The following is a 24981-nucleotide window of genomic DNA, read 5'->3' as shown; positions in this document are numbered from 1 at the left end:
GCTGCTCCCCACTTGTGAGCTTTGGGGCTCGTTTGTTAGTCTTTCTAAATCTTGACGTTCTCATCTTCAAGATAGGGATTAAGATAGTGTTTCCTCTCGAGTGTGGTGGGAAGTGAGTGGAATGCTCTAAGTGCTCAGCTCAGGCCCTGGCATGTGGTAGTTCGGCAGGTCCACTTCAGGTGACAGACCAGGCATGGTGGTGATAATGGGAAGGAGGATCTGGGGTGGCTCCAGTGTCTGGGTGACTGGTGCGTAGTGGGGCAGTTCATCAAGACAGGTGACACCAGAGAAAGAACAGGGTTGAGAGATAGGTGCTCTGTTTAATTCATTACACACCGAATTTAAGTGACCTCAGAACTTTGAGGTAAAGGTCCAGCTGGACATTGATGTATGGGTTTGGATTCTTTTTTTTTTTTTTTTTTGGGTTGGATTCTTGGTTGGAGAGTCTCTGCTTGGAAGCAGCAGTGGCAGCCAAACGTGGGTGAGGTTGCCCAGGGAGAGGGTAGCTTTAGGGGAGAAGGGACCACAAGAGGACCGAGACTCCAAACTGGAGGCTCAGGGGTGAGGTGAGCCAGGGAGAAAAGTGAGATGGTGCATCAAGAGAGCTGGAGGGAAGACCCCACACCAAGGACTTCACTCTAGAATGAGGAGGATGCTCTTAGGTGTTCCTTGAGTTCGTGGAGAAGAACGCTGTATGAAGTCTATAGGTGAACCCCTTTGGGAGCAGGGAGAGAGTGACAGCAGAGGTCTGGAGAACCCACATGGCTCAGTGGTGCACACTGGGGTAAGCTGGTGGGGCTCTGCAGCTCTGCAGAGTCAGGGGCTTGCTTTTTGTCTCTGGCAAGTGCACTCCAGTCTGGCATCTGCTTGCTCGCTGCTCAGTGTTCTGGGGCCTGCAGTGGGAAGCAAAGCTCCAGGCTGCTGCCTCCCAGGGAGACTATGGCCTGTCTCTGCCTGTTTAGTGCTGAGAGCACATGCTACAGAGGGTGGAGAAGTGGGGGTGGGGGCAGCCCCAAGTATTGGGAGGAGAGCCACGGCCCTGGCATCACTACATGGCGCTCCTTGAATGTGAGGGGACCAGAGAAAGGGCCCAGGAGGCAGGAGGATGGTGGACACTAAGGGACCCTGGCAGATGGATGGCAGGATGCTGAGATAGAAAATCCTGGAAAATGAAGAGAGATATATTTCAGAGGGGAAACATCGCTGGATTATGGGAGTATGAAAGGGAAGGGAAGCCACCAGACAGCACTGGGGGCTGCAGATGGGTCGCTGAAGGTTGGCCAGCACCTTCCTGGAGCCCTGAGCCTGCTCCTGCCCATGCCTTTCCCTCTGGGCAGCCAGGACCAGCCCTGCCTCCATGGGGAAGCAGTCAGCAGGCACCATACTGTCCCCCCAAATCCAGGTGCCTGTTTCTGGGCCCTGAGCACAGGGCTGGGGACAAGGGACAGGGTCTCATGGCAGGGACTTGACTGTGCCAGGCACGGCCAGGCCCATGGAGGCCTTCCCAGGCTTCAGGGAGGCCCCAGCTGGGGACGCATCTGCTCTTCACTCCCTGTGGCTTCCTTTGAACCGCAACCCTGTAAAGCCCCAGCAGTGAGGAAACTGCAAAGAAGCAGGTGCTGTGGCCGAGGGCAGGGGACAGGCTGCTGCCCTTCCCAGGCTGGCCCGGAACCTCTGGAGCTGCCGCCTGCGTTTCTACGCCTTCGGTCTCCCTTTTCCCACATAAAACTGCTCAGGATCCACGTCAGTTCCAAGTTCCAACGTGGAAAATATAGCAGCGCACAATATGTTGTTTTGGCAGAAAGCTATGAATTTTAGTATGGAATGTCTGTCACGGGGGCCCATCCAATTAACTCACTTGTCGAGAAATCAGAATAAATAGTTGAGAGGAGACGTCTGGGGCTTCTGCTCAGACCTTTATTTCTTATTTGTTTGCCTGCTTAAGCAGGTCTGCAGTCACCAGCATGTAGATTTAGGGGCGAGGAGGAAAGAGTACACGTCTTCCCCCTTGGTCCTCCCCTTCGAGGGAAGAAAGGGGGCAGTTTCCCTGCCTCTTGGACTCGAATTCTGGTGAGCTTCTGTCTTGGAAAAGTGTGGTGGAGGCAAACCTGGTGTGTTCGCGCGGGGTCTCAGGCTAGTGCTTTTGTTCAGTCAGAGACAAGGCCAGAAATTTCTCCATGTCCTTAGGTTTTCCCCTGTGGCTGGCAGGCGTTGGAGCCGTTAGCCGGGGACAGCCCAGCTGGTCATGACAGCTGCCCAAGGGAGCCCCAACGCCTCAGACAAGTCCCCTGGCAGGGAGCGCCCCGGGGCACGTAGGGCACGGGCAGCAGCCACTGGCACCCGGGGTCACCCCTGAGGTGGGGCGCTGACAAGGCGCCCTGGGGAAAGAGGCCCTGCTGTGTCAGTGAGGTCCTGAAGAGAGAAGCCCCCGGGGACGTGGCAGGGGAGTCTCCTCAGGAAGATGCTGATCACCCCCTTCTCTGTGTGGACTCCCAGCCCTGTGCTTCTGGAACCGGCCTTCCCTAGGCTCCGAGCCAGGCCTCCCACCCCACTCCCACCCCAGCCTCCAGGCCACCTCCCCTTTCCAGCCTTTGCCCTCCCAGGTGAGGCTGACACCCCTGTTTCTCCCACAGTGGGGACAGCCTCATCCGAGGCTAAAGTGTTTTCTGATCTTTGCTCTGGTGAGCAAGGGCCCGGGGAACGAGGCCCCGGGGCGGAGGGAAGGGGGAAGGCCGAGCTGCCCGGGCAGCCAGTCAGTCAGCCAGTCAGTCAGCCAGTCGTCAGTCAGTCAGTCAGTCAGTCGTCAGTCAGTCAGTCAGTCAGTCAGAAGTCAAAGGCTCTTTCTTCAAGGGCTGCGGTCTAACTTGCCTTTGTGCCGCGGCGCTGCTTCCATTTCAAAGGCTTCGCCAGCGAATCGCGTGAGTCATTCCTGGAACCTTCAGGAATCTCCATGGTGACGGGCTGGAGTGGGCCGGAGGGAAGAAGCCAGCATTCACTCCACTTTGCAACAAGTTCCTCTTTTCTGCCGTTTTTTCCACCCCTTTTCAATAGAGACTAGGGCTGAGGCTTTAGCTTTTTTGTTTTTTTAAGCAAATCACAAAATGGAAACTCCCTAAGCTCCTTTTCTATTTTATCAAAAAACCATTCTGTGTAAATGTAAATTCTAGCCCTTACCTGGCTCTGATGAGAGCGTAAAAAAAAAAAACAAGCAAAACGGCAACTTGGCATTTGGGGTTTGGGTTTGGGGTTTTTTGTAAGTGTTTTGAGAAAAGAGCCTGTTTTCTGGTTCACCTCGAGGCGAGGGCTCTGGGCGGTGGAGCCGCGCTGCTGCGGAGGCCTGGCTTGCCCACGTCCACACAGCAGGCCTCCCAGCCCAGCACCCTGGAGATGCGCGCAACCGCGGCCGTGGGGATGCGCGAGTCCTCATAACCCCAGGGCTCTCCACATGCACAGAGCGGTTCTTCATTCTGTAGTGTTCAGGGAACATTCTAGTCCTCTGGCACGTTAGGGAATGAGCATTACCGTTCTTGTTGTGTTGGTCACGAGAATCTGAGCAGGGATTTTTGCAAATGGGGTTGAATATTAAAATGTGTCACCAATGTAATGAGCACTGATTGACACAGGTACATTTGTGTAGTCTTTTTGGGGGTACAGATCCTGTGACATAGTGGTGTGTCACCCAAATGTTCCCATGTCTGTGGGAGGAAAGGGGTTTATAAAACATTACCACCTGAATTCTGCTTGACCCCATTACCTCCTGCAGCAGGGTGCTCAGCTTTACCTGCAGGTTTCTGGGTGTCTCCAGGGGCATCTCACGAGCATGCTGTGCTGCAGGTGCAGGCGTTCTCCACTGGTGGCTCCTGAAGGCTCAGTGTGCTCATCCTTTCCTGGGTGCAAGGTGGAGGGATGGAGAATTCCTTAGGCCTCATGGGACCCCAGAAGCCAGGCTGTTTGGGCTCTCGTCTCTCAGCCTTTCGATTATTGCTTAGGTCTTCTCTCATCACCTTGGGCCCAGCCCTGCCCCCCTGGGTCAAAGCTGCATCTTTGTACCTGGAAACCTACTCTTCTCTGACAATGGAGGCTGTCCTAAGGCATCATGCTCTCTGAGTTCCTCTCGGTTCTGAGGACACAAACCCTAACTACTATGGGGGCGAGGTGAGGGAAGGGTATAGAGCCTTTGGAAAAGGTGAGGTCCCAGAAGAGCACAGGCACACATGCCAGCACTTCAGAGACAGATGTTCACAGACTTTAGAAGTCCATGCCTGGGCCTCTGAGGAAGAATCCTCCTAGGAAAGAATTGTCTTGCAAGAATTTTCTTAGTCTTGCTTTCTTAACTGTTGGATCCAGTCCACAATTCACTAGTGTGCCGGACACACCCAGTCCTGGCCTGAAGCCCGCGTGCATGCAGTGGGTGTAGCCCAGGCCCACCCCAGCGTGCACAACAACCATCAGATCCCTTATTCTGCAGAGGCTGTATACCAATAAGCGCGTGCAAGAAAGTATTTCCTCCTCAAGCCTGTTCCTCGGGGCCCCTTGCAAAGACCGCTCCAGCTCTGCTGGGAAAGACACTGTGCCGTGATCTTGGACCCAACTCCAGGCAGCCCAGGACTCCAGCGCTCAAGGTTGGATGTGGGAGCCCCCATCTAGCTTGAATTTTCAAAAAAAAAAAAAAAAAACCATACCATTAATCAAAAAAAAATTTTTTTTTCTGCCTATTGTTTTCTTTGTTATGAAGAAGCTACTTATAAAGTAAATTTTATCAGACCTTTCCCTGCCCTGAATATTGTCTTTAAGCTCCTGGATGTTGAGATGGTGTTTGTATTAGTCTCCTGGAGCTGGTAACAAACGGACACAGACTTGGTGGCTTAAAAACAATAGAAATTTATTCTCTCACAGTTCTGGAGGCCAGAGATCCAGAGTGAAGGCATTAGCTCAGTTGTGACTCCCTCTGAAGGCTTTAGGGGAGAAGCCTTCCTTGCTCCTCCCAGCTTCTGGTGGCTCACTCCAGATATTCCTTGACCTGTGGCTGTACCACTCCTGTCCCTGTGTCTCCTCCTCCCTGTGCATCTCTTAGGACAACGCTTGTCATTGAATTTAGGGACCACACAGCTAATCCAGCATGAGCTCTTCTAAAAGTCCTTCACTTATTACATTTGCAAAGACTTTTTTCAAATAAGATCCCATTCACAGTTTCTAGGGATTAGGCTGTAGTTGTATCCTTTTTGGGGGAGGTCACCCCTTAGCCCACTACAGTATTCTTCATTTATCTCTCAGGAGCTAACAGTACTTGGCACACAGTCAGAGTTCAGTGGGTGTTCGCGTTCATGTAACTTGTATCTGAGGATTTGGAACTGAACCTTGCACTCAAGCACTCTCTATCCACTTGATTCTGAAGAAAGGTTGATATGTGTTTGCAATAAGCTCAATGTTTTCAGCATCCCTTGACTATGAAAATAGCTACCCGACTAATTAAATAGTTTCATGCTTTCCCTCAGAGATATCTGTTATAGCATTTTATGCCATTTTCCCAACTTACCCCATTTTAAGTATGCAGGAGTTATCTAGGAATAAAGCAAATATGTTTGAAGGCTTTTTTTTCTTCCCCAGAGTGAGGTCTTCTCAGACCCTCAGCATCTGAAAATAACTTGGATTTTATTTATGAGATAACCTTTTATGTGTAAATTTCATAATATTTATTAGGATAAAAAGATGTGCATTTATAAGAGTGCAATTTTTATAAAGGTATATTTTATATAGGTGATCTTATTTCTGTCCTATGGCATTTTACTGACACCTGATACCAACTTCCAAATGTTCATTTATATGATACATGTACAAAGGAAATGACATGCTTTTTTTTGCTTTAAAAATATAGCTAGGTGTGATGCCCCTAATAGAGAGTAAATGAATGTAATCAGATTTTCTCTACTCTAGAGTGCAAATTTTAAGCTTTCATATTAAAATGTACCATGAAGTCTCTCCAACCTCCCGATCTGGAATGATTTTATTTGACAAGGTTAAAAGTGGCAATGAGAAGTCTGACTTTGCCAGCAGGAACTTTTTAAAACAACCTCTCTCTGTGTATATAATTCACAGGGTACATACCTTGCAATTTCATGCAGCTAGTCATATTTTATTTATGAAATGTTTGGAATCTGGAATCCAAAATTAAGGAAGGCCCAAATTCCATATTCCCTATTCATAGCGTAAATTAGTTCAAGTTGCTTTATTTTCATTGCTTTCATTCCACATTCTTTTAAATATAAGACTTTGGCGGGGGGGGGGGGGGGGAGGGGAGTGGGGGGAGGACAATTTATTAATAACTTTTATCATTATTTGTGATTTTTTTCCAATGAACAAACAACAGAAGAATCAGAAGAGAGTCCGAGAAAGAGCAGGTTCCCTGTCTCAATGCTCAAAGCACACCTCACATATTGGAGGATGGCAGAAACACACAAGCTGTGTTATCAATAAAGGAGCTGACCAACACAGGCAAGTGTAAGTGCGAGCATGCATGGCCAGGCTTGAAGTTTAAGATGCCTTAACATCAGATGCCTTTCAACTTCACATAGTAATAAAACCCAGCAACAACCTAGCATCAATCAACTAAATAAGACTTCACTAAAGGAGTCTGCACTCACCCCTGGGGGAGCCCTGCAGACAGATTCCACTTCCAAGTTGAAAGGATGGTTAGAAACGCCTCCTCCTTGTTGAGCTCTCTGCTCTGCAAACACTTTGCAATTTTCTTTCTTTTCTGAAAGTATTTTAGCCCCTATACAAATAGGCTGGCTCCTCTGCAAAATCTAGCTCACTTGTCTACCACAGAGGTAGTAAGTCTCATTGTTTCAAAGTCCTCAGTGTTTGATTTTTAAACTCCCTGACAACTATATCTGGTTTTAATTAACTTCTTTGAATTCAGTTATTTTAAACTCAAAAGTGTGGCTGGATAAAAATTAGCATTATCAGTTTGTGTCAGAGTGTGTTTTAAACCTGCTGTAAGCTTTCTCCTTGCTATAACTGGCTGTGGATGGATGGGATATTTATCAAAGAGCTGGCCCTTCCTGTATATCTTTGTGATAGGTACTGGCTGGGGTTATTCTGTGTAAAATTGGGCCCAGACCAAATAAGGTGGGGGGAAGAATAACTGGTCCTGGCTGTCAAAACTAACTGTGGTTGCAATTGCTTACAAGTACAAATGCCAATGACCCTATCTTCCTTATAACGCTTAGCTAGCATTGTGTCACAGACTTTTGAAGACATAACCTCCTAAGCATTTTTCATACGCCTAAGTATTGGGCCCTACCTCTTGACTTTTTCAGTCTGCCAGGTACAGGGTAGACACATAATTTACTGTCCATGCAAGGTCTCTTTTGAGGGTGGACAGGGCTACTCACTGGATGGGATGCCAGAATAGCAGGTGTAAATCAGGACATCATGGCAAATAGCCACCTAGGTTTCCCCCAGACAGATGTAGTTCTTCTGTCCCCTGGGCCATTCATTACTGAGGGCTTTTTGGAGGCCCTGTGTATGCTGGAAATGTTGCTAACTTCACCTGCATTCTTGTAAATCCTGGCATCTTTTCTTGTTGGAATCATCTCTTCTGTCCTCCTTGGAGGAATCCCAGTAACTATTTCTGGACCCCAGAATACTGCTGCCACAAAGTTGTTTTTCAGCTTTCAATGCTCATGTCCACCCATGGAGATGCTAGTGATTGTTCAAGACCTAGTTTTTGTTTGTTTGTTTTTTTTTAAGATTTATATTTATTTATTCATGAGAGATACACACACAGAGAGACAGGCAGAGACACAGGCAGAGGGAGAAGCAGGCTCCATGCAGGGAGCCTGACATGGGACTCGATCCCCGGTCTCCAGGAACAGGCCCTGGGCTGAAGGTGGTGCTAAACCGCTGAGCAACCCAGGCTGCCCTCAAGACCTAATTTAAAGGTGCCTCTTCTGTTAAGGAGTGGGTCGGGGGAGTCTTTTGTTACCTAAGCTCCTACATGGCTGTATGTGTATTCTTCTCAGGGCACTTGCTGGCTCGCCTCTTTGCATTTGGTTACACTTTTATATCTAGTATCATATTCTTGCGGAACCGAGAGAAGGGACCAAGCCCGGTCTCCCCACACTACTCCTTGGACTGGAGCCCTTGCTTTAGCTACTTCTCACATCCTATTTTAATTCTGATGTTTTCAGTGTATTCTTTTCTGAAGTGTGATAAGAAACAAGAAGATTGAAAGATTTACTGTATTTGGCATTTGCAAGGAACAGGCTCACATTGCTGGGTTTGAATGCTGGCCTCTCCACTTAAGAGCTGTGCAATCTTGTACAAGTTACTTAACTTCTCTATGCCTATAAAATGGGGATAGCAATATTGCAGGATTTCTCTGCCATTAGTGCCCAGGGTTCTGGTAACACCCTTCAGAGAATGAAAAGGTAGACCAGATGAATTTCTGCTGGGGGAATCTGACTTTGGGTCAGTAAAGCAAAGTTTATTAAGCAACAGTATAAAGCTCTTGGAGAGGGAGGGGGACCCGAGAGAGTTGCCCTCAGAGTTCCTAAGTTTAGGGGTTTGTAGGAGCTCTTTTGTGGAACAATCTTAAACAAGCAGGGTGTGCTGAGTTGTGCCGATCAGGGCTTGGGTCATGGATCTGTCTACTTATTAGGTTAATGTCAACATGCTGATGGTCCTTTTTTTTTTTTTTTCCTGATGTCTGGGGGCTTAACTGCCCCTTGCCTGCAGTAAGGACAAATGCCTTGTGGTTAATTGTCTTATTTAGGACCTTTTCCGGAAGTCACTTCTACAAAGGCTGCAAAGCAGAATGCCAGTGGGGTCCTGTCTAAGCTGCAAAGTGGGTGGTAGTAGTTTTATTTGAGCTGTCCTGACTCCATATCTTCTTGTTGAGGACCCTGGCCCTGATTACCTAATTGTCTAAGTAACTCCTAACAATAATAGTCCCCATTTCCTAGGGTTGTTAAGAAGACTGAGTCCTCATGGAACAGAACATGAATATTAAATACTTGGGATCCTGGCCTTTGTTGTTCTTCGGGCTACCTTTCCTATTCTTGAGTTTTTATCTGCATTTTTTGCACTGTAACCAAAGGAAAATCAAGAGTTATCAGTGCATGTAATGTAGTGAGCCTAATGTCCACCTACACACCAGGCACACCAGTGACATCCCCTGAAACCTACTGCCCTGATGACCCAAGGGACACTTGACAGGCAGAATGATGACAATGAGCACTGTACTGCAACACGGTGAAAATTCCTCTTGAACTTGAAGGACAGGCTGCTTCCACCCTCTCAATGTACTGTCACAGAGTCTCTGCCCAACTGAGTCCTCATCTGTGGAAGAGGAATAATGATGATTATGAGGTTGAAGAAAAGATCAAACGAGTTAATACTTGTAGAGCATTTAGTATTGTGTCTTGTATGTGAAAAGTCCTTGGTATAGATTTCTTGTTCATCACATCTGTCCTGGAGGGCGAATTGAGTGTTGTTGAGAGAGGTGTGTTGAGGAAGGTGCCCACGTATTTCCTTCAATTGCCAGAAAACATATGGTTAGCTCCAGCAGCAGAAATGCAGCAACTGAGCTAAGAATGCAGGGGGACCCTTTTTTTATTAGAAACACTGGTGAGGAGAGCTTCTTACCCCCTTCTCTGTGAACATCCAGTGCAGGAAAGCCAACTCAACAGCTGGAAGAACGATTGGACTGATACAGATGCAAGCCTGACCATCTGCAACAGAAATGGTGGCAAATTAAGGCCATTAAGTCATAGGCTGGAGAGAGACAAGAAATCTTTATTAATCACCAAGAAGAGGATATGACCTCCCAGAGACTCTGCCAGGAAAAAGGAGGTCAGAGCACCCACAGCCCTTCCAGGTGTGGGCGGCTCGGAGCCAATGGGTTTGCATTAGCCTATGGCACCCTGCACTGCTAGAATGACTCACCCAGGCCAGGGCCACCTTGAGAACTCAGACTTACACGCAGCACAGTTCCTAGTCCTGGGGAAAGAAGTTGGTTCATTCCCAGGCAGCATCGGTACCTAACTCACACATCTGTCTTGTTCCAAGAATCTGCAAGGAAATGAATTCTACAGACTTTTCTTGCCATTTTGTACCAATAATTAGCATTTTTCCTTTCCTTTCCTTTTCTTCTTTTTTAAAGATTTTATTTACTTATTCATGAGAGACACACAGAGAGAGACAGAGACACAGGCAGAGGGAGAAGCAGGCTCCCTGTGGGGAGCCCGATGCAGGACTCGATCCCAGGACCCCGGGATCATGACCAGAGCCAAGGGCAGATGCTCAACCACTGAACAACCCAGGTGTCCAACATTTTTTCCCTTTATATCTCTCCTTGTTAATACCTAGTCCTTCTTCAGCTCTGCTCATGGAAAGAGAGGGAGGTGGTCTGCACACGTGTTCTCAGAGTCAGAATGATACAGTTACCCTCACAGTTAATTTTCACTTAGATCTTAACCTTCTCAGTTTACTTCACTTGGACTCTGGATAGCAAGCAGAAATAATGCTTTGTGACCTTTAAGCCGGCACCGGCTGCTTCTCCACCCTTTCCCCTGTGGTTTCGTGAACCACACGGTCCCATTCTCCCATTCTGCAATATCCTTATTTCTGAACTTCTAACTTCTTTCCCAGCAGGATGACTAATGCTAAAAGCGTGTATTACAGCAAGGTTTACTAGGCACACCAAATGCTCATTTGATACATTCTTTCAAAGGGGAACAGCTGTCCTTGTAGCCAAGGTTACATTTAGTTAAAAAGAAGTCCCAGCTTTCCCCCACCTCTCTCCAATTCTGTGCCCTCTACCTCCCAGAGGCGGTAATGAGAAAGATTCTAGAAGTGGCACAATGGTGAATCTCAGCTCCATCCAGGGACAGTTCTACCCAGTGGGGCTCCGTGGGGGGCATGACCTTGGGGCGGGCTTACAATAAACTCCCCACTAGTGGAAGCCCATCTACGTCACATTTTCCTGCCAGGAAAAGTAGATTTCAAAAGGGAGCATAGGGAGGGGCTGCAGTGGGGATGAGGAGGGGGGCAGTAAGGAGAACTTTCTTTAGAGTTCTCCAGATCTTTCAAACTGAGCTTTAGTTGGAGCTGCCATTCCCCCCAGATGTCCAGGCAGGAGCTCAGGCTTTGAAGCTGTTACCACTCCCAGGTGGAGGGCTTGGAGGAGTCCAAGGAACTAAAGCACTCGAGGATGGTACAGTCACTTATGCGGGGGTGGTATTCCGAGCCCTACTCAGCCACTCACCCACTCAACTCATCAGACACTCTTGTCCCAGCCACGCCCAGTGGTTACCCACACCCTCCTCCAAAGAGTAAAAAACCTCGAGGGGTAGACATTGGGTCAAGCTATAGAAATAGAATAGGTGGGAACCAGGTGCAGGGAGAGGAGAGAAAAGAGGCAGGGGGCCAGGTGTTTGGATGAGGTTTGGGTGTAGTTGTGGAGTGAGAAACTTTGGTGTGGGCTGGAAATATATATATGGCAGAGGATACTTCCTTAAAGTATACTATGGACGATGTCTGTGGATCCCCTTTGGTTTTTAGGAAAATGAGTAAAAAATTGGAGTTACTTTGAAATTCCTTTGGGATGGAGGACTGTGTTTGGCTTCTCCATGAGGGTCCAGGTTGGGTGAAGAACACATGTGGGAATGGATAACGGACCCACTCGTCTCAACAGGGCATGCCTGCAGAAGGTTCTGTATGCCCTGGGCACCAGAATACAAGAGCACCTATGGAAGAAAAGTAAAAGGCTGAGGGGGACGTGAGGACTTGGGGTGAATAGGCAACAGTGCTAGTGAGGGCTGGCATTGGTATATGTGCAAATGTGTTTGCCATAAACTTAATATTCTTCTGCCAGGGGAGCTGGGGTCCCCGTTACCCGGCCAGTGGGCTATGGGGTAGGTGCCTTCAATACACTCTGGTTGCCTCTGTTCTTGGCAGTTGGAAGTGGGAGAGGCCAATGAAGAGAACACTAGAGTTTAACACCCTCTGTATGATCAACTTTTGTTGTTTGCACCTTGGTTTGGAAAAAGACATTAATTCATGACTGAACAATCCCTACACGTAGAGAAAAAAACATCCGTGCAGTCTCTTAGTGGGTTTCTGTGTACAGGAATGGGTGGTTTTCATAGCCTATTCAGAAAATGGCTGAGAGAAATCAGAGCAAAAAATTTGATGTTTTTATTTCTGTCTCTTTCTCCCCACAGATGAGTTTGAAATTCTTGCTCTGGGCCATATGGAGTGGATATTCCAGAAGGAAATTATATACTGCTCTCTGTTTCTACTCAACTGCTTTTCACTTTGTCAAGTGGACCCTTTGAAGCAGCCTTCTCCTTACCTCACATTCTGACATGAATAATTGTTTAATTGCCTTTCAGTCTACACAAGATAAGGAACCATGTCTCAAAATTGTATAATTCTCTTAACTAAACAATAGCGGAACCACCCAGAGCAGTTTTCAAAGAAAGAAAAGAATTTCTTACATATGTTAAGCATTTTATTATTTTCAAAGTGCTTCGCTCTGTAGTATTTTCTTAAATTGGATAATGCATACAAAGCACTGTGTAAATTGTATCATATAACAAAGGAATGAGATTTATAATGATTATTGATTTGATTTTCCTTGTAAGAAACTGAGGCTCAGGGAGGGTACAGTGTACACAGCTCCAAATCATGACAGTTAAGCTGGACCCACAGAGTGGTCTGTTTCCTCACTCCTGGGCTCTCTCATCTGCGTCAGGTGGCCTCACCCAGAGGCCGCCAAGGACTACCTTGGACCAGCACCAGAGGCTTCCCAGGGGTGTTGGTGGTGGTGGGGGGGCTGAAGTGGAACCCACAGGTGTGTCTCCTGACCTGGGTTTCCTCGAGCCATCCTCACTGTCTCCCTCATAGTCTTCAGGCAGACATTTGCCTTTTTATCTTGTTCAGTTGCTACCACTCACTTTTCAGCAGAGCGCTCTCCCTCAGGCTGGGGCAGAGGAGTTGTTACATTCCCTCCATCTTCAAAAACACAGGTTGCTTTAAAAAAAAAAAAAAGAAAGAAAGAAAGAAAGAAAGAAAAAAGTGCTGGGAGGCTCCGCGGTTTGGCACCTGCCTTCAGCTAAGGGTCTAATCCTGGGGTCCTGGGATTGAGTCCCACATCAGGCTCCCTGCATGGAGCCTGCTTCTTCCTCTTCCTGTGTCTCCGCCTCTCTCGCTCTCTCTCTCTCTTTCTCAGTGTCTCTCATGAATAAATAAATAAAATCTTAAAAAAAATTCCTAAAATAAGCTCACAACCCATTTTCATATTTTTAAGAAGCTGTTAGTAAGTCCTGATGGTAGGCTATTGTCTTGATGTTTAAGTGTTGGAAGTTGCCCTGAGGCAGCCCCACTGGGGGGCTGAAATCACAGTGAATGGAACTGAAGCACCCACCCTTGAGCCCACCCTGAGAGGTAGGAGGATACACCAGCTAACCCTGTGGGGGGTGCCAGGCAGCTTGAGAGAAGGAGCTGGGTGCAGGTAGGGAGGGTTTTGTATGCATCAAAGGACACAATCAAAAGAGTGAAAAGGCAACCCATGGACTCAGAGAAAATATTTGCAAATAATATATCTACTAAGGAATTCATATCTGGGATATATAAAGAGCTCTTACAACTCAACAGCAACAGAAAAAAAAAAAACCTTGATAAAAAAATGGGCAAGAGTTGAATAGAAATTGCTCCAAAAAAGATATATAGAGGGTAACCCCGGTGGCGCAGCAGTTTAGCGCAGCCTGCAGCCTGGGGTGTGATCCTGGAGACCTGGGACTGAGTCCTACATTGGGCTTCCTGCATGGAGCCTGCTTCTCTCTCTGCCTGTGTCTCTGCCTCTCTCTCGCTCTCTCTGAATGAATAAATAAATCAATCTTTTTTTTTTTAAAGATACATAGATGGCCAACAAGCATATGAAAATGTGCTCAACATCACTCATCATGAGGGAAATGCAAATCAAAACCACTGTGAGATACCACTTCACACCCATTCCTGTGGCTATTATAAAAAACAACCACCTCACCTAAACCAGAAAGTGACAAGTGTTGGGAAGGAGGTGGAAGAATTAGAACCTGTGCACACTGCTTCTGGGGCTGTCAAATGGTCCAACTGCTGTGGAAAACAAGATGTCAGTTCCTTCAGAAGTCAAACAGAAAATCATGATCCAGCAATTCCACTTCTGGGTATATACACAGAAGGATTGAAGGCAAGAACTCGAACAGATACTCAGATACCAATGTTCTTAGCAGCACGACTCACAGTAGCTAAAAGATGGACACAACCCAAATGTCCATTGATGATGAATGGGTAAATAAAATGTGGTCTATCCACACAATGGAATATTATCCATCCTTAAAAAGGAAGGAAATTCTGGCAGATGCTACAACATAGATCAATCTTATAAACATAGGCCAAGTGAGATAAGCCAGATGCAGAAAGTCAAATACTCTAGGATTCCAATCTTAGGAGGGAGCTAGAGTAGTCAGATTCATACAGATGGAAAGTAGGATGGCGGTTGCCAGGGACTTGGTGGGGTGGGTGGGGAGTTGTTGTTTAATGGAGACAGGGTTTCAGCTTGGGATGGCGGGAGAGCTCTGGAGATGGGTGGTGGCGATGGTTGCACGACAGCAAGAACGTACCGAACGCCACTGAATTGTACACGTAAAAATGGTGAAGATGATAAATTTTATGTTACTTGTATTTTTTTGAAATTCAAAAAAATTCAAATGGTTAAAATGGAAATTTTAAGTTATGTGTATTTCACTGCAATTTTGTAAAAGTTGTTAAAAAGTTAATGTAGAGAGAGAACGAGGACTTTGAGGGAAATGTTGAGTCGAGAGCTGGAGGAGAGAAGGAGAGTTCTTCATGTCTGCAGTGTGTGAGGACAATTTTAGGACTCCCTCCCAGCAGGTGCTTGGTCTGAAGAGGTCAAGGAGGGGGTGCCTGGCCCCTTCCTCGTGACCATCTATCTATCTGATGGATGGTCTCTCCTGTCCCATCTTGGAGGGCAGAGGGGACAGGTAATGCTTATTGGGGATGGTCAAGGCAACTCCGCTGATTCACTTTGTCCTCCTCCTGCCACCCCGAGGATAAGTGAAAACACATCCTGTGGACAGAGTTGGCAGCAGGGACACTGGCCCAGAGGTGACATACAGCAGAAGCTTGTCCCCATCTTTATTTTTAAAAACTCTCTTCTGATTGATTTTCCTTCTTGTTAGATTAGATCTTCTGGCAATCCTTTCAGGTAAGTCTGTGGATGGAACATTTTCTCAGCTCTGACATGTTCAAAAGTACCTTAGTTTTTGCCCTCACACTAGAAAGATAGTTTGATAGTGTGGTTGCATGGAGAATTCTAGAAAAAGTCACTTTCCTCAACATTTCAGAAAGTTGCTACCCCATTGCATCCTTGCTCTGGGTGCTGCTGATGAACTATGATGTCAGACTGTTTCACATTCTGCAATAGATGACCTACTTCTCTGGAAGATTCTAGAAATTTTTATTTATCCCTAATATTCTGATACCAGTGTCATTAGGGGTGAATTTGCCTCATTTTTAAAAAAGATTTTATTTAGTTACTCACAAGAGACACAGAGAGAGGGAGGCAGAGACATAGAGGGAGAAGTGGGCTCCATGCAAGAAGCCTGATGTGGGACTCAATCCTAGGACTCCAGGATCATGCCCTGAGCCAAAGGCAGATGCTCAACTGCTGAGCCACCCAGGCGTCCCTCATTTTGTTTTTAAATGTATCTTGTTTTGTCCTTCCAGATATATTCAATTTGAGGACTTCAGTTTTCAGAAATTCCTCTCTCTCATTTCTTTAAATGTGACCTCTGCTCCCTTCTCTCAATTTTTTTCCTCCTTGGAACTCTTAAAAGATTACTCTTCATTTCTTGTATTCCATTTCTTTATCCCTTTGTGTTGCTTTCTGAGGGATTTTCCTCCATCATTCACCTGCATCCATTTGGATATTTGGCCCACCTGCTGGGGTTTATTTATCAACCAGGATATATCCGATGGCTGTCTGCCCAGATGGCTGACAGGAGAGGTGGGAGTGGCTGCCTCCTACTGCGCTCTACTTCACATTGTGAGTAGAAAGGGGTCCAGCCAGGGTGGTTCTGGTCCTCCTTTCCCAAATAAGCAAACATGCCCTTGTGTCTGAGCCACCTTGGCTCCTGGCTTCCACCTCTCACGTGGGACAGATACTTGGTGCTGCCTCTGCTTGGTGCAGGACCCTTCGCACACATCTTAGGCTTTCTTTCCCGTCCATCTGATCCATTCTTCTTTTAGGGATTTTCACAGTTTCTGGTTCACCAAAAATTCCCCTTCTAGTTTTCTGAGTATTGTTCCATTACGTACATTTTCTATCATCTCTGAAAACCTGATGCTGGAGGATAGGTCGTTGTAGGTGTTTTTGCCATGATCTTGAAAAAGCAAGGCTTCAGATAAAACCTTGACAGAAGTTTGGGACGTAAAAGATAAAATGAGGCACTGTGGCTGAAGCAAGGGTGGAGACTCCACAAGTCAGCTTCCCTTCTCTCTCACAATGGCCTGTGGGGAGGCTGCAGGGAGTGTCCAGGACTCTGAGGAGCGTGGTGTGAAAACCACTCACCAACATTTATATCATGGCTTAGCGTCAGCAGCAGCCAGATGCCTTGACAGTTGGCACCACGATCCCAATAGCCCGTTGCCTCCACCAGTGACAGATCACTTTTTTCCCATTGAGAAACTTGGAACCTCTTTTGGACCTTCCTTGAAATTTCTATTTTTGGCTCTGGGAAAAAGGATCTCAGTTCATATGCAGAGAACTGACGTTTTCTGAGCTCAGGAAGTTACTATGCCATTCATTACTGGCTCTGCTCAGGGAAAGCCCATCTACTTCCCCAAGTTTTCTCTGATGACCTGGTAAGGTGGGTCTCATACTTCAAACTAAAGTATTTCAAACCTGTAGTGAGTATAGGGGCTCTGAGTTCCACCTACAAAGAGATGCTTTACAATTACTGTCTGTGTATCTCTCCTGACTGTGGATATGGCCCTGATGCAAGAGGCATATCAGGTGAGGGACGCCACTTGTCTCCTGCCCATGTAGTGGGCAATGGTTGAATACAAAGGCTTGTTTGTCTTTTTGTGTTACTCTGTGTAAGGCTTTCTTAGGGCCTTTGCAGTACTTTCAGTGAGGATGTATATCACTTCACAAGTTTTATAGATTTAGACTTTCTTTTCTTTGGGATGTATATATGCCTATATGAGGCTGACCTAGGGGTGGCAAAACCTTATCCAGATTATTCAGAGGTGAAAGGTATTTTATCTTTCTAAGGAAATGAGAATCATCATATCTGACTAACCAGCGATCTGAATAAGGGGTTTAAACAGGAAAATCTTAAAAAAAAAAAATCCTTGGACATATCTATGATCAGACAGGCAGGTCCTTCTTTTTTTTCTAATAATTTTAATAAATGTCAAAAATTCCCTTAAACTATATGACCAGGATTTAGAGTAAAATAGTGGATTGTGTAAATGATTCTACTTACTATCTTACTTTTTAGAGCATGTATATGTAAATAACATTGATATGCATCATGGTATGTCTATTCTAGTCTCTAATTTTTCCAAAGATTGAGATTTTTTTCAGTTCACCTGGGACCATAAAATGGATTTCTGGCAGTATTACTGGTTAACTCAAGTTTCAAATCCAGCTAACTGAACAGGTTGTTAGCACACATTCATCATCCATCCATCTCCATCCTCATTCTCTACCCAGCAGCCAACCACTTTCTACTGGGAATTCATGAAGCTGGGGGGAATCTGATTTCACCCCCATCTCCGGGGTTGGGGCATGTAGTGTAAGCTAAGCCAATAAGTCCCTTTCATTTCTCTGGGCATAAACACTGGTCACAGGGTGGGCATGTGACCTTAGGGGGCCCAATCAGAATAAATCTTCAAATTTTCCTTGGAAAGCTTGGGCAGGGGGGCTCTCTCTTCCCTTGTGGATTAGAATGAGGAAGTACCATCTCTGAGAGTTGCTGGAAGCCATAGGGGACCGAAAGGAAGTAAGCCTGAGAATTTGACCCCCAAAAGGGCAAAGTGAAAAGCTGGGAAGAAATCAGATTCTTGGTGACATTGTTGAGCTACTGGATCAAGGCTTGCTGGAAGGCAATATTACTGACCTCTACCATTTTCAGTTAAACTTGAGCTAACAAATTCACTTAGTGGTTTAAGACATTTTGAGTGAGGCTTTCTGTAACTTGCTGATATAGTTTATAGATGATATATTAGTATATAACTTGACAGTTTACAAATCACATTATGTTACTTCATTTTCACAACATCGCCTCAGGGATATTCAAAAAGGCTGTTATTCCTCTCATTTTACATGAAGAAAGGGACTATGAAGGCATTGCCCTAGGTTACACAGACGGTTACATAGAAAAGTTACATGAGGATAGGAATTACATGTGTATTTTAAAGTTATATTCTCAGTGTCTTTTCCATACTTTTCAACTGGATATAATATTAGTTGAATGAATAATAAGCTGAAGGGCAGAGCTGAATATATTCTTTGTTTAAATTATTGTTTCAAGTATTCATTAATTTTTCCGATAGATACTTACCAAATGCTTACTATATTTTGTATGTAATTTGTATTTGCACCTCTAGTGCAATAGAAAAAAGAAAAAGAAGAAAACTGTTGATGTCTTTAATAGTGTTGTGCTCTTTGAAAAGTTTCAAACAGTTGAAAGATAATATATATTTAAAGTCCTGCAATGATTTGCTAGGAAGGATCCCTGTGTTTTAAATCTTCTCTTTTCTGTTGCATGTATGTATGGTTTCTGCCTCGTTCACTTTGAGAACAGACTCATTGGGTAGAAAGCCATGTCAACAGTTGTAAGTGCTCTGTGCCGTCTGAATAACTCACAAATATTGAACTATGGTCTTCTTAATGTTGAGTCCCTCTCTGGCAGCACATAGGATGTCCACTCATTCAACTCTCTGGGGGACCATTAAGATTGAATTGCACAATTTTAGTTTGTATCACAGTAGATCAAAAATCCATACTTTACAGGCAAAAGCAATATATAGATTCGAGACCCTGCCAGAGTTTAGAGTAATAAGAAAGCAGAAGGAAGATCGCCCGGTGGGGATGAACCATCAACCAAGTGATCAGGAAAATAGAATTGTAATTCTCCAGGGATAGATTGTAAAACGAGAAGAAGACGTGACCAAGCAGTGCAACTGCTTCTATCTTATAGAAACCTCAAACAAACCCAAACTCATAGAATCGATGGCTGAAGATGTTTTCACGATTTAAAAACTCGGCAAGGGTCTGTTTCCTCTTCTTGTGTCCTGCATGAAAGAGAAAAAGAGAGAAATGCCTGTTAGATGCTTTTTGAAGGTCAGGTTCGGGAAAAGTCAGCCCTGGGGAGTGTAAAGAGCAAAGGTTCTGGACTGAGACTGCGCACAGTTCAAATCCCATATCCGACAATTCAGGCAAGTCACTTAATTCTTCTGAGATGCCTTTCCTCACCAGGAAAACAGTAATAATATTGACCTTAACAGGGGGTTACAGCAATTAGATACACGTATAAAGCGCCTGGCATATACCAGGCACATAGGAAGTGGCAGCTGTTATTTTGTACTTTTTATATAAGTAGGACAAACTCGGATTCATTAAAAAAGTGTTGTCACACTTATTTCTTGCTTTTCTTAAAAGAAAAAAAAAAAAGACGTATCTTCGAAAGTGTCCAATAGCACAGAAAGGAAAAAGCATGAAATGAAAGAACACATGGTACACCAGAGAATCAACATTTCTTACTCAAAATTCAATCGTGGCTGCATAATGAGGGTGGAACACTGCCCTCTTGTATCTCTCATTGCTAAATTTACCGACACTCATCTGAAAGAATGAGGGAGCCTTTAGTTCACATCCTTGAATACCATTCGAGATGTCTCATGTTTCTGATAATGTCCTGCAGGACCTTGAGCAAACGAACAATAAAAGAGATGGATGACTGTGGATTATTCAGCAGGTTCTCGCATCCTTTCAGAAACTTTAAAAGCAGCTTCTTAACTGTTGGCTCATAAACTTGGTGCTGTTTCCCCTTAAGTAACGTCTCTGTCTTTGAAGTTGAGTCCATGACAGCTGTCAGAGGCACGATTTATCTCTATTAAGGACCAAAGGAGGAAGCAAAACGGTGGGTGCTTGTTGGCTCTTGCCGTCGCCCCCTGGGGTGCTGGATCCCGAGCACCGGTAGAGGCGGAGGCCGCCCCGAGCCCACCCCGGGACCCCAAGGGCCGAGCAGCGGCCGGGCTGACCGCCTCCGGCCTGTTCCTAGCGGCGCCGTTCTCCTTAGAGAAAAGAACAAGGCGAAAGTTTGCAAATATTGTGCAATAGAAGTGGCAATCCTGCGTGATTCTGATACATTTGGCACGGGGCTTCCGGAGAATCAGAGTCATTTAGGAAATCGAAGTTCTGAAAAGAACTGAAATGTGTGATAATAGTGGTTAACTTCTAGTTTTTTAAGTTCTAGAATTCGAGTTTCTTCCCCCCCCCCCCCCCTTTGGACAGCACCCGAAGTCAATTCTGTGATATTCTAAAGGATAAAGTGTCATTGACACACTTGAATAATCCCAAATGCCTCCCTGAACCCAGCTTCGGGAACTTGAATGAACCTATGGGCCCCTCAGAATCAGGGAAGCTGACAGTTGGGAATTCTCGCTTCTTTTCACGGTCTTAGAAGAACTCGGAAAACCTTGCATTTCTGTGTCTCGCTCCTTTCACGTCCTGAATTTGGCAGTAATTGTGTACACGGCTATGCCATTCAATACTTCTCAACACGTGTTTATTTACAACATAACAAGCAGAAGAACTTCCTTATTTTCACTTTTTGGAGGGAAAGTATTGACGTTCAAAGAAATTAACCAACTTGGTTAATGATCGGTTTATAGAATTGTTGAGTCTAGAGGTGAGACCACACATATTAGATACAAGTTGCAAAGCAAATTTGATATAAATCTGATTTTTAAATGTAAAAAATAAAATTATAAATGTTTTAGAAGAAAATGAAAAAGTATATTGTTATCATTTGACAGGTAGAGAAGGACTTTATGACTTCCAGGACAAAAGTGATAATGGAGTATATTGCTAGGTTTGAGTACTTAAAAACATACACATGCAGAGGCCCCTGGGTGGCTCAGTCAATTAAGTGTCCGACTCGTGATTTAAGCTCAAGTCACGATCTCATGGGTCATGAAATCAAGCCCCATATCTGGGCCCTGTGCTCAGTGGGGAGTCTGCTGGAGAGTCTCTCTCTGCCCCTCCCCACCCTTGCACACTTGTTGCACTCTCTCTCTCTTAAATAAAAGTAAATAAATAAATATTTAAAAGAAAAGAAAAGAAGGGGCACCTGGGTGGCTCAGTGGGTTAAGTGTCTGCCTTTGACTCAGGTCATGATCTCAGAGTCCTGGGATCGAGCCCCACATTGGGCTCCCTGTTCAGTGGGGAGTCTGTTTCTCTGTCTCCCCCACCCCCAATCACACACACACACACACACACACACACACACAGACACACACACACACCTGTACTCCCTCGCTCTCACTCTCTCTCTCTTTCTCCCTCAAATAAATAAATAAAATCTTTAAAAAGAGAAAAAAAGAACCCTATTTCACAGAAGACACAAATGCAGGCAGAAGGAGGGAAGCCCTTGTCGAAAGTCACACAGCTGGCAAGGCAGAGCCTGGATTGAAAGCCAGGCCCTGGGGCTTCAGACTGCCTGGTCTTAACTATTAACCCTGCTACACGAGGTGAGAAAGTACACTTTGTGTGCTCGCTTTATATGGTGAGAGAAAGACTGGGGCGCTGGAGGCGGGGCGGGGGGGGCAGATGCACATTGACCAACTTTTCAGTGTTTACCTCCAGTTGGGAGAATTATGAAAAAATAAAACTTGTTTATTAATTAAAAACTATTAAATCAGATATATTCTGATTTTTCTACACCACGCGATATCACTGGGTGGTAATTAATTACAAGGTTTTCAAAGTTGCAAAGTTGTCAGAAATGGTGAAAAAATACTCATTTTTCCTCCTTGTTTCTCTGCTTTGGTAATTTACAGGCCAAAATAGGATTAAGGAGAACCAGCTCAGCTTCCCTAACGGCACCCCCATCTATCCACTCCCCCACCCCCCCACCCCCCCACCCCCATCTCTGCTAAGCCCTTGATTGTAAAGCCTCACAAAGGCACAAGATGTGGTGTGTGTGTATGTATTGTTGTTGTTTTTAATTTTATTTCTTTCTGAACGTTCTGTGCCTGTCATTTTTTTCTTCTAAAAGGATTACTGAGCTAGGCCCAGCATTCCAAAGTCCTGACGTCCAGACCAGGGGTTCGGCCCCACTTCCCACTGCTGTCAGCCTAGCACTGCCAAGATCCTTGTTATTTCTGCTCTGTGTTTTCTCACAATCTCAGAGGATCTTGGTGAAAGGAAAAGTCTCTCTCTCTCTGCTTTTTTCTTTTCTGATTCAAATAATTTTGGCTTTTGAGATTGTAACAAATATCAAGGGGCCTAGAAAAAAGTACAGTGTTTCCTGGTATTAAATCTTTAAAAAAGAGGGAACACACTAGGGGTGACTTTTTCTAAATCTGTGTCAGCTTTATCAACATGAAGGTGTACCTGATCAGATTCTCCCAATAACAACAGGGATGTTGATGGTGATTCTGAGGGTGGATACAGTTTTCTGGGCTTGATCCAGTGCTCCACTTTGTGCAAAGTGCTTTGCCCACACTATTCTACTGACCACTCCTAACAGGAATGAGAGGGAGGTAAGAACACCCCCAGTTCTTGCACAGGGTTAGGTGGTTTAGTCCCTCCTGTGCAGTCAGAGCTCAGAAGTGGAAGAACCAGGATCTTAACCCTGGTCTGTCCAAGTTCAAGGTCTATACCTGACCATCGAGTTAAGGGTCTAAGACTCAAGGTAACTGTTGCCTGTGTGAGATTGAGGGTCTACTTCCCATCCCCTCATCCACCACAGAAAGCACCAAGGCCACAAGGCTCACCCAATGTTCATGGAATGAATGGATGGATGACTGGGTGAATAAATGCATGAACAGAGCCACCACCCTCTTGCCAAAGAATGTGAAAAATGGCCATTAAGCGGTTACTTTTTTTTTTTTTTTTTAATTTGAGAGAGGGACTTAAGGGATTGAGGATCTGGGCTTGGGGGGCAGCTTTTATTCTCTTGTGGTCTGGGGTCTTGTACATGGGGGTGGGTGGTTCTCTAAGCTCTGGAGAGGTAGAGGGGCCCAGCATTGCCTAGAGAAGAGGGCGGCACACTGAAGAGGAACTCCTGACTCTAGACACGAGCCGGACCATAGAGCAAGGACTGGCACTGTTTCTCTGTCAAGAGCTAGACAGTAAATATTTTAGGTTTAAGGCTAATTGTTCAGTTCTGCTGCCACAGCGCACATACAGTGGTAGGTCAACAAATGAGTGTGGTTGTATTCAGTAAAACTTTATTTACAGACACTGAACTTTGAACTTCATATAATTTGTACATGTCATGTACAAATATTACATATAATACATTTGTATTACAAATATTACATTTTTTATGATTTTTTCCAATTATTTTGAAAAATATTCTTTTTAAAAGTATTTATTTATTCATGAGAGACACACAGAGAGAGGCAGAGACATAGGCAGAGGGAGAAGCAGGCTCCCTTGGGGGGAGCCTGGTGTGGAACTCAATCTCAGGACTCTGGGATCATCACCTGAGCCAAAGGCAGATGCTCAACCACTGAGCCACCCAGGCATCCTGAAAAATATTCTTAATCACAAGTGTACAGAGACGGGGCGGGGGGGCCAGGACTTGGCCTGTGGGCCAAAGTCTGCCCATTTACTCTGGAGTCAAGATCAATGGGAGGAGTGAACCTTTCCATCTGGGATGTGAGCTCAGCCTAGGATGGGTTTATGAAAAGTGCTTCTCTGTTCTACCACCTGTGGAACTTGGGGCAAACAACTAGAGCTCTTTGTGTGTTGCTATTTCTCTTTCCATAAAATACGAATGTGGAATATGAATAGAGGATATGAGTAGTCCCTAGCTTGGAGGATTAAATGAGATAATCCATTGAAGGCACTTAAAACAGAGAAGTCCTCACCGACTCCTGGCCATCATCATGATGGTTAATGTCACGGCTGATGCTGTAATGGATGCAGGCAGATGTGAAATCCCAACAATGGCTTGGCACATTTGCTTCTTCCAGGGCGCAGAAGTGGTTTGGAGGGTATTACAGGATGCTCTGGGTCCATCTCCTGGCCCTCTCAGTCTGCTCACTTTAGAGTAGAAGTGTTCCGAGTTGGGTGGGCTCTCGGGCCTTCTAGCTCAACCTCCCGTCCAAGGTGGGAATCTTCTCTCCAGCCACCATTAGAGGTTCAGTCCCCTCAAATGAGATTTCCACTGTGTCCAACCCTGTTCAAAGTTCTGGAGATGCCCTTGGTTGCTTCCTGTGTCTAATGAACCCTTCTGTTCCTGGGCTTTAAGACTTTCCCTCCTGATACTGTCCCCCATATGTGGTTGTCTTTATCTCCCCCTTCTTCCTTCTCTGTGTCTTCTTCCATCCTCTCTCTCAATAGTTATTGAACACTTGCAGCCGACTCAATTTGAGGTTCCTGGAGGCAGGGACCAGGTCTTCAGCATCTTCACGTCCCAGGCACCCAGGCCACGCAAGCTTCCGATTAGCTTTCATAGAACGGCGTTGAATCTTTGTTCTCATACATGGTTCTCAGTACACTTGCTTTACTCCAGTCATTTGCACCAAACTCTCCATGTGCTAGATGCTTCCAGCTGCTGCAACATCGTAACCCACATTCTCCTCAGTGCCCTGCTAGCAATCAAAAAGCTTGAACCGAAGGGCCAAAGAATGTATCAGGACTGGCCTGGGGAGGCTTCCATGTGAACT

At 45.5% G+C, this 24981-nt stretch overlaps 1 protein-coding gene and 1 long non-coding RNA gene across 2 annotated transcripts; one reads left to right on the top strand and one right to left on the bottom strand.

Moving 5' to 3' along the window:
- The first annotated feature begins 2245 nt into the window (after positions 1-2245).
- LOC112670181 (uncharacterized) lies at positions 2246-12628 on the top strand. Its single transcript, XM_049101470.1, has 4 exons — positions 2246-2312; positions 2497-2918; positions 6368-6498; positions 12228-12628. Exons 1-4 carry the CDS (start codon positions 2246-2248, stop codon positions 12229-12231), a joined length of 624 nt encoding a protein of 207 aa, XP_048957427.1. The 3' UTR covers positions 12232-12628.
- A 6406-nt stretch (positions 12629-19034) lies between these two features.
- LOC125753640 (uncharacterized) lies at positions 19035-20406 on the bottom strand. Its single transcript, XR_007405933.1, has 2 exons — positions 19841-20406; positions 19035-19371 (listed from the first exon to the last, which is right to left on the bottom strand). It is a non-coding gene; the product is annotated as an uncharacterized LOC125753640 (long non-coding RNA).
- Positions 20407-24981: the final 4575 nt, after the last annotated feature.

This window comes from Canis lupus, chromosome 25 (genome assembly GCF_003254725.2).
Source record: "Canis lupus dingo isolate Sandy chromosome 25, ASM325472v2, whole genome shotgun sequence".
Taxonomy (NCBI): domain Eukaryota; kingdom Metazoa; phylum Chordata; class Mammalia; order Carnivora; family Canidae; genus Canis; species Canis lupus.
This window is presented reverse-complemented; position numbering and strand designations above follow the sequence as displayed.